Genomic DNA, 10,277 nt, shown 5'->3' on the forward strand with positions numbered 1-10,277 from the left:
CGTAACCAATAAGCGACTGAAGCGTTTATAACTTGATCAATGCTCTCAACTTGATGAATATGTACAGGTGTATTGATAAACAACGATCTCACAAGAGCCACATACGACAAACAATATCGACGACGATAGACATACACAGAGAGATTAAAAAACAGTTATGTTCAGTCGCTAGAATAAACAATACGAATTAAAATGCTGTACACAATTACAATAAAGACTCTCTATACTGCACTCGCTACACGCACGATAAAAGGCAAAGCTGCAACTGATGACGAAACGGCATCGCTGGTTCATAGAAAAGGAAGAAGTAAAACATTAGAGTAGGTGGCCAAGGGGTGGCGCTAGACAGTCAGCGAGCAGTAATTTTGGAGCTAACATTCCGGCCCCAAAATAACGAAATAAAATATAAGTTATTTTTCAACGGCTTACGACACAATTACTACCTCGCGACAATAACAGTACAAAGCATATACGCAACACAACACAAGAAATAAAATATGTACACAAGTAAAAAAAAAAAAAAAAAAAAAAAAACATTAACAAAACACACGAGCTACCCCCACGTTACACGCTAAACTAAACATAAGCTAATCATTCATATGCCTCCAAAAGACATATCTTTCGTATGTCTCTAACCATCGATGATGAAGCGGTGTCGACCCGTACTCTTCGCACCACTCCACTTGAGTCAGGAAATGTCTCTTTAATAAGGCCTTTTGGCCAATAACACCGTTTTGTTGACTCGTCCACGACAAGGACGAGGTCTCCAATCGAAAAGTTTCGCTCTGGATAGAGCCATTTTTGGCGAACTTGAAGCAATGGCAAATACTGTTTTAGCCATTGAGACCAGAATTGCTCAGCCAAGTGTTGCACAAGCTTCCACGATTTACGATAACCATCCGCGTTGACGAATGTCCCTAAGGGACAGGAGTAATCGGTTTTTCCCATCAGCAACATTGAGGGCGTTAGCGGCATGGGGTCTTCTGGGTCATCGCTCAATTTCGTAATCGGTCGACTGTTAAGGATATTTTCCACTTCGACAAGAAAGGATAGCAGTGATTCGTCATTCAATGACCGAGCGCCAATAGTAGCCATAAAAATCTTCCGAATAGAGCGTATGATTCGTTCCCACACACCCCCCTGGTGACTCGCCCCAGGAGGATTGAAATGCCATTCTATATCACGCTGCAGCATTTCATTACGGAAGGCATGAACCTTGTTCCACTTCTTGATTTCATTTCGCAGCTCCCGTTCTGCACCAACAAAATTAGTTCCATTATCACTAAACATTTCCTTTGGCTTTCCGCGACGATTAATAAACCTCGAAAATGCTCGGATGAAGGAATCCGTTGTCAATGAATAAGCCATTTCCAAGTGGACCGCTCGTGTTGCCATACAAGTAAACACGCAAACGTATCGTTTAACTTCGCTTCTACCGGATTTAACTAGGACCGGCCCCATGTAATCGACCCCAGTCCATGTGAACGGTGGAAATCCTGGCGTAACTCGTGACGCAGGAAGTGGAGCCATAACTTGACTTCCCGCCTTTGCCCGTTGTACCTTGCAGACCATGCATTGACGCAGTGTTGACTTCACGGTTGCTTGTCCCCGTATGATCCAGTACGTTTCGCGAATGGCTGCCAACACATGCAAGGTACCACTATGACCTTCTTGTTCATGATAAAAGCGGATTATCAAGCGTGTTACATGGTGGTCACTTGGCAAAATGATTTGATGCCTTGAACATGCTGGCAAAAGTGAGTTTTGAAGACGTCCACCCACTCGAAGTATACCTTTGTCTACAAATGGACACAAGCGTTGGAGAATATTCACCTTTGGTAGTTTCCTAGTGCACTTCTTTGTCGTGCTTAACTGTGAAGAGCCTTGGTTCGTCCTCAACAGAATATTAAATCCACCAAACGCACTCTCTTGTACCCATTTAACGATTTGTGCCGACGCGTCCATGACGTCACGAGTTGATAACGGGTCCCTGTTAACATGAGCCCGTCGTATGTATTTGTCTACCATGTACCGTTTATATTTTAAAAACCAAGCTACACCTCGCTGTAAACGTTTCCAACTCGAATACCTCGTACAGATATGGTTAAGTAAGGGTGTATCCTTTTCCTGGACCTCCACTTGGTTGATATTCAGTTTTTTTACCTCTGGGTCATTGGGTGAAACTAACGACGTAGATACGGGTGATTCCGGCCATTTACCTGAATCACACCAAAGAAACGGTGGCCCTTCAAACCACATACGGGCTGACTCCCAGCGTTCTGGATCCAATCCGCGGGAAGCGACATCGGCTGGATTTCGGCGAGTATCAACATAGCGCCATTGTGACGGCGAACTTGCTTCGTGAATTGCAGAGATACGATTAGCGACAAAAGTATGGAACCGTGTACTTGTGTTGGAAATATACTGAAGAACGGACGTCGAATCTGTCCAGAAGTACGTGTCGTTAATCGTATAATCAATTTCTCGCAGAATGAACGTGGCTAGCTTGACAGCAAGGACAGCCGCAGTAAGCTCGAGTCGTGGGATTGTGACCGTCTTTAGGGGAGCGACTCGTGATTTCCCAAGAACAAATGAGCAATGTACTTGTCCGCTCGCAGAGGTCATCCGTAGATAGCAAACAGCGCCATAACCAACCTGACTCGCGTCACTAAAACAATGGAGCTGGATTTCCTTCGGTTCAAAACCACTTGGCTTAAAACACCGGGGTAACCGAATGTCCTGTAGTAACGGAAGATTCGTAATCCACGATTGCCATGTAGCCTTCACCGAGCTTGGAACTTCGTCGTCCCATGACAACTTCATATTGCACAGCTGCTGCAGCAGACTCTTTGCCAGTAGTATAAAAGGCTGCACAATTCCAAGGGGGTCATATACTTGGCTGACCATCGAAAGAATTCCACGTCGTGTAAACGGTTTGGAAGATATATCCACTTTGATTAACAGGCGATCGTGATCGACGTCCCATTTTAAACCCAAAGTCTTTTCAGAAGACGTTTTATCAACAGGTATGCAGTTCCCATTTACCGACCTATCAGCCTGTGGAATAAAGGAAAGCACAGAGCGGCAGTTACTGTTATACTTAGTAAGGTGAAAGCCACCACTATGTAATAAATCGGATAACTGTGAAATTAGTTGTGTGGCCTCATTAGGCGAAGATACTGATTTAAGACAATCGTCAACATAAAAATTTCGATCTACAGTCGTAACTGTATGGCTGCTTGCGTTTGTTGCATTATCTTTGGCCACACGTTTAAGTGCAAAACCAGCACAACTGGGAGATGAAGTAGCGCCAAAAATATGTACAAGCATCTGATGATCCACAGGTTTTTGGTCCATGTCATCGTTAGGCCACCACAGGAAGCGAAGGGAGTCACGGTCTTCAGCGCGCACACGAACCTGATGAAGCATTCCTTTTATATCCGCAGTGAAGGCTACCTCTTCTTGCCTGAACCTTATCAACACGCCAACCAAGTTATTTGAGAAGTCCGGCCCCTGTAACAGCTGGTCATTAAGCGAGGTTCCACCAAAACGAGCGGCACAATCAAAAACCACGCGAAACTTTCCCTTTGTTGAGTGATGGGGAATATACCAAATCTTTCCCTTGTTAATCGGCTGACTATCCGGTACAATACGAGCGTGACCATTTTCCAGGTACTCGTTAATTTTTGCTTTATACTTTTGGTACAACTCCGGATCGCGAACGAATCTTTTCCTAAGTTGACTGAGCCTGTTTTCAGCCATGCTTCTATTGTTCGGAAGCTGGGGTTTATCAGGTTTCCATGGTAAAGCTATCTCATAGTGGCCATCCGCGGTCTTTGAACTAGATTCCTCCATCACTGACAGTGCTTGACGATCTTCTACAGACGGGCCAACTCCGCCTGCTGACTTACTTTCACAAAAATCATATGAAAACATGTGCTCCAACTGTTCGTGTATGCCTGCATTGCCAACTTTACAATAATTAATAGACACACCAGCCCTTCCATTTCCACTGTTGTTCTCAAGGCCGTTCAGCGTCCACCCAAGCCTAGTTCTCACGGCGGTGGGGCAACCTTTCTTCCGGCGTCTGGCTATTTCTTCGGTAGCGACGTCACAATCGGATCCAATCAGCAACTCGACGTCGTTAACGTTCAGGTCCGGAAAATGCAGACCCTTCAAGTGTTCATACCTTTGAATATCGATCGGGCTTGGGATGCTGTCCTTGACATCAGGCAATTTCGATACCACCCACACATCGTCCATACGGAAAATCTCACGCTCATATATTCCCTTAACGGAGAGTTTAGTTTTGCAGCCAAGTTGTTCTTCGGTGTGGTTCAGGGTTTTCATTACAAATTTAGTATCGCCCCGTCTCCTTGCATTGGCCCTGGGATTCAGTTTGTCCAGCAAACTAAATTTACACATGGTATGTGACGCACCATTGTCCAGAAAGGCATATGTTCGTACCGATGTGCGCCGATCGCGAGACCATACTTCAACCGGCACTACCCGAAACCGTGTACGTTTTGGACCGCCTATGATTGCGTTGGTAGTGACAACTTCATTTCGGCTGTTATTAGTTTGCGATTTTGTGAAAGACGGCTGGATATGCAGCAGAGTGTGATGGGAAAGATGACAAGCTCGACAGCGAGCTCCACTTCTACAAAACCTAGCGCTGTGTCCAGGCGCAAGACAATTGAAACATAAACGCCTTTCCTGAGCCATGGTAAACCTCTCTCGAGGTGCGTAGTTATGAAACAAGTTGCAGTCATAAAGGCGATGCGGGCTTGCGCAAAGTGGACACTCGATTCGACCGCCAAAATCATTGCTCGGTCGACCAGTGAAAGCACGCACTTCGCTTGCAGCGTTGCTATTCAAACCAACTACTGACCTCGATTGATCTGTGTGACCGCGACCCAGCTTAATTGTGCTTTGTGCTCGTTTCGGAGCTGCAGCGCATTCGGCTGCTATTTGACCAAACGTAGTATTGATTGACCTCGCTGCCCGATCGACATGATCCATCATCTTGACAAAGCTCACCATGCGACTGTCCATCGAATATTGGCCGCCATGTAATATTTCATAATGAACGCTGCTTGGTAGGCGTTTAAATACGCCCTCCAGCAAATATGAGTTTTCTAAATCACTATTGTAGCCCCACGCATTCAACGTATTATAGCAGTTGCTCATGTCCGACCATAAATTAAACAAAGCTTTAGGATCATTCTCAGCAACACGTGGACCACTTACCAATGCGTTGAGATGAGCCTTGACAATTTGATGTCGCTGTCCAAACTGGTCATACAAAATTGAAATGGCCTTTTCTAAACCCTTCTCGGCTGGCTTGATTACCACACACGATTTTATAGCTTCATAGGCCTCGCCAAAGCAAAGACTTCTTAAATAGTTCAACTTCGTGCTTGCGTCATTAACCCGGTTTCCAATGTTATCGTTAAACTCCGACATGAACGCGTGAAACTGCAGAACATTACCTCCAAACTTTGGGAGCTCACGAGCCGGTAGAGGTCCTCTCTCCAATGAACTAGCCATCATCATCAGGGCTCGAGATAGATCCGGTTGATCCATCGAATTATGCGACTTTGCCGCCGTTACGCTACTGCCTTGCGAAGCATCTTCTTGTAAGTCCTTTGCCTGGCGTAACTTCGATCTGACCACATCCTCCTGTTCATCCAGCAGTTTTCTTGCACGGGCGATTTCAGCCTGACGGCGCTGAAGGGTAGACAGGTCGAATATATCATTACTTGAGCTTTCATTTTCCTCTTTACACGCTGTCCCACCGAGCTGTGGGCGTTTTGGGCGCAAGGTGAGCTGATTATCACCCAAAATTTCCTCGATATCCTCACTTAAAGTAGAGTCTTGTCCAACAGAGTTAACTTCCTCAAAGTCTATCAAAGAATACGTCTGGCTCATTTCGATGACTTAGATCCAATAAAACAATAAACTGTTTTTTAATAATGTAGGAGCTAGGGTTTAACTCCTACGCGGCTGCCGTTTTAGCCGTAACCAATAAGCGACTGAAGCGTTTATAACTTGATCAATGCTCTCAACTTGATGAATATGTACAGGTGTATTGATAAACAACGATCTCACAAGAGCCACATACGACAAACAATATCGACGACGATAGACATACACAGAGAGATTAAAAAACAGTTATGTTCAGTCGCTAGAATAAACAATACGAATTAAAATGCTGTACACAATTACAATAAAGACTCTCTATACTGCACTCGCTACACGCACGATAAAAGGCAAAGCTGCAACTGATGACGAAACGGCATCGCTGGTTCATAGAAAAGGAAGAAGTAAAACATTAGAGTAGGTGGCCAAGGGGTGGCGCTAGACAGTCAGCGAGCAGTAATTTTGGAGCTAACAGGTTTACTTTATACAGAATCTGCGTTTTATTTTTTCTGTCAGAACCAAATAAGGCATAGGTTGTAACACGAACGTCAAAAACGGCTGTTTTCGAACCAAAAATTAGATATGACGTCTTTTCAAAGCGAGAAAAAGGTAGCGCAAAGGGAAAAAAGAAGAAACAAGCGTTACGTTTTACATGAGCTCATTTGGACGAGTCATAACCGGCGTCACACGTCTAAATGTTGTTTTGTTAGGGTGTTTCACGTAATGTAATGCAGACTAGTGATGCTGTTATAGTAAGCACACGGTAGGTTTTTGTAACCAATTAGACTCCAATCGTTAAGCAATTAACTCGTTTAATTTTCGTTATAGTGTTGCCGTGTGGGTAAGGATATTGAAAGTTCTAAGTTTATACATTAACGTCAGCCTAAATTTTGTTTTCTGTATATACAATTTTGGTTTGTAAATTAATTAGTTCTGTGACGTGTAATCATACGAAAAGAGAAGTTTATTCACAGACCAGGTGTTTCCCTGTTTCATGTTACACTATCAGATTCGTAATCATATGTGTTCTAATTTTACTACTGTACTGTATACAGTTTAGTCATGAAAGTTTCTTGGGTATTACTAATTAGTAAGTTAACCACACGTACTTATTCTAGTTTATTCTATATTATGTTTTACGTTTGTTAATTAGGTGGTATTTGTAATACCAAAATATACGTCGAAATATTTTCATAGAGTAGGTCATGGTTATTGTTGACAGTTGTTTTCTTTACAGAAAGTCACATGCGTTGATGTGTATATACAACAGTGTATGGACATCTCATGTATACTATCAACTAGGTCAGGTTAAATGACAAAATGTCTGGAAGTTCTTTAGCACCTCAAATTCCTACCATTGTACTTGATTACTGTAGTAGTAATGATCTGGATGATAGATCCTGTGTGACAAACACTTCTTCATCACCTGACACTTCGTTAGCTTCTACTCCAAGTGCAGAAGTTGAAGTGATCGGAAAATATGACTTGGCTTATGAGGATGATATTGAAGAATTTATGAGAGCACATGTTGCCCAGCTGTTCAATCCTGCAGTTGAAATTAGTATTGCAGACAAGCAGACTTTTGGCAGACTTTGCCAAGATGCTCATGGAAGAGAAATGTTTGCTAAGTTTGTTAACATGCAGCGATGTAACTCTCAGAAAGTAAATGAGTCAACATTTTACAAACTCACACACAGTTTCGCGTTGGTTTTGTTCGAATGCTACGATGCAGATGACTTTATACCATGCAAGACGCTCATGAATATGGCTTTCACATACTATCATGTTCCGGAAATATCAAGCATGCAGTTTTCCCAGGAAACACTTGATCCTGTCGAACTTAAAAGCCCTGACAGTGAGTTTGTTGCCAACTATGCGCATGAGTTGTCCAGTGCATCAGACAATGACACCAAAGAGAAATCTGAAAATAAAAAGCAAAAGAAAAATAAGAATTTATCCAAAAAGGGAACTAACGGTAGTTCTTCTATTTGGAAAGCTGCTAATTTATGGGTGAATAAGGAAATAAAGGGCATTAAGGACAGCTTGTCTGCAATGGAAAATGGTGATAAAACTAATACGAAGGAAGAAAAATCTACTATTAATCAAAATAATAATGCGGCAAAAGAAAAAGATGACGAAAAAGTTTACCTATATGATGCATTGAAAAACCAAGTGATTTGGAAATCATTGAGATTTTGGAACGCAGCTTTTTTCGATGCTGTCAATGTAGAAAGACAACAGCATTGTTCTCAGATTGGCTGGAATGATCTTACTCCAGAAGAGAGGGAAAATGCGAACGAAGTGATTCGAAATGTCACGTTTGGCCAACTGGGAACATTTATAAACAACATGAAGTACCTTGGAATTGGACAGAAAACATGCCTAGAGTTCTTGCGAAAACAATGTATTATTGGAAATCTGAGCAAAGAGCTGTACCAGACTTTGAAATGCCAGATTGAGACACCACTACCCAGTAGCAGTTGAAGTTTGTATATAAGTATAAGGTACTTAATTCTTTGGTCTGTTACATTAATGTGTATATTTCATCACTAAGATTGGTAACTGGTACTACTACTATGCGTCCCATTGATTCATTCAATTATGAATTATGCATCATCTGTACTGTGGTTAAGCTGAAGACATTAATGTACATATACTTGGATTTGGGGATTTTTGTGATTTGAAGTGGTTATAACTTATGAGTGCTTGCTGGTTACCTGTACAATGGGATTAGAGCTTGAAGAATATACCTATGGGTAAAATTTAGATATTTGCCATCGAATATTACATAGCTACTTTAATTTAAGACGCTTTACTTTTTCAATTTCAACAATGTGTGCAATTGCAACCAACCAAAGCAGTAACGCTTTATTATCTTATATTTCGTGTTATTTGCGGTACCGACCCATTTTGTGCTTGACTTAGTTCTTCAAGAGTATTGTTTATACTTCTCTTTTGTTGACATTCGCAAGTTCCATGCATTCATTTTCATTAGTACCGAGATTTTTCGTTCTTTTTACCTTTATGTGTTAAGTTTAATACTGCGGTAGATGTACCATACATGTGTTAATGGTACTTCAGATGCCCAAATGTGTTCTAACCCTTTATCCTGTAATTCATTGTTATTTTAAGTATGTCTCATTCACAACACTTATAATAGCACTTCAGTTTACTACACAGTTTGCCCTTAAACAAGCTAAGCATAGATTTGCGGTTCCTGCCAAAGTAAAAAAAATATAAATTCCATAAACATTTTTAACTGCCGTGACTATCTATGTGTAAAAATTGTTTAAGGGCATATATTGTTATTTTGAGTGACATCATTGCTTCTCAACTTTTTTGGGGCCATGAAAAAAATATTAAACATAAATTAATAGCAATTTTTGGCAAACTGATTTCCGAAGCTACAGTTTACACAAGTTTTGTAGGCACTATGCATAATCACAAAAGTTTTTTTCCTTTTACAATAGTTGTTAAAAAGTTGATCAATTTTTGATTGCAAGGGTTGAGAAGCACTTACAGAAATGATCGAAGTATTTCAAAACACATTTTCTTGGTATTGCAGCATTGTGATAATGATAACATACATTGCTATTTCCCCGCTACACAGAATAATTTACTTTTTGCACAAAGTATATTCTTTTATCACATGTTTACATATACACATTGGATTTAAAACAGATATTGTAAAATATCTAAATATCTTTTGTTTGCACTCTAAAAGAAAAAAAAACTGCCCAAAAAATACTCGAAACACATTATGGTATTTGTATTGAATAACGTTTTGTTGTGAATGAGATTAAAATACAGTTATTTCAGTTTTATTATGGTGTAAGAGTTGTACATGTGTCGTATTTATTTTTTCTTTGCAGAGTTTTTGTGATAGATGTAAAAAAAACTCTCTACCGTATTGTTAAGGTCAAAAATTATTTTTGGAAAAGCTTGTTTTTTAGGTAAACAAACTTGGCAGCCAAATGGAGGTCGCGCGGTAATGAAATATTAACAATACTGAATCTGAAATTAAATTATTGAAAAGCTGCAGTAGTTTCCGTGTGCTGAATAATTAATTTGAATCAAACCAATACTGCTGATTAATCTACACGCGGTTAATCACTAATGTACTATTGAATATACTGCGCGTATTTGAAATTCACATTAGTGTAAGTACGGTTGCAAATAATTTGCTTATTTTTCGCCGTTTTTTTTATTTATTATTTTCTGATTGGGTAAATTGTTCTTAATAACTCGACTAAATGTGCGTGGACGCACAACGTTTTCAATGATATTTAATTATTTTAAAATCTAAGCGTTTAGGTTACAACACCATCATAGGTGTACGCGGTGATTTAATTATC

General features: G+C 40.7%; 2 protein-coding genes across 2 annotated transcripts; one reads left to right on the top strand and one right to left on the bottom strand.

The window, feature by feature from the left end:
• Positions 1 to 50: 50 nt before the first annotated feature.
• LOC149732734 (uncharacterized) lies at positions 51 to 6,390 on the bottom strand. The gene has a single exon (XM_089882586.1). It carries the CDS (start codon positions 5,929 to 5,931, stop codon positions 592 to 594), a length of 5,340 nt encoding a protein of 1,779 aa, XP_089738712.1. The 5' UTR covers positions 5,932 to 6,390; the 3' UTR covers positions 51 to 591.
• Positions 6,391 to 6,593: 203 nt separating this feature from the next.
• On the top strand, positions 6,594 to 9,746 carry LOC149732735 (uncharacterized protein KIAA0513-like). Its single transcript, XM_089882630.1, has one exon. The coding sequence runs from the start codon at positions 7,243 to 7,245 to the stop codon at positions 8,404 to 8,406; it is 1,164 nt and encodes a 387-aa protein (XP_089738756.1). The 5' UTR covers positions 6,594 to 7,242; the 3' UTR covers positions 8,407 to 9,746.
• Positions 9,747 to 10,277: the final 531 nt, after the last annotated feature.

The sequence above is a fragment of the Ciona robusta genome, chromosome 8, assembly GCF_009617815.1.
Source record: "Ciona robusta chromosome 8, ASM961781v2".
NCBI lineage: Eukaryota > Metazoa > Chordata > Ascidiacea > Phlebobranchia > Cionidae > Ciona > Ciona robusta.

What these genes read in the sequence shown, in the direction of transcription:
- LOC149732734 (XM_089882586.1), bottom strand. Translation starts at nt 5,931, where the DNA reads ATGAGCCAGACGTATTCTTTGATAGACTTTGAGGAAGTTAACTCTGTT.
- LOC149732735 (XM_089882630.1), top strand. Translation starts at nt 7,243, where the DNA reads ATGTCTGGAAGTTCTTTAGCACCTCAAATTCCTACCATTGTACTTGAT.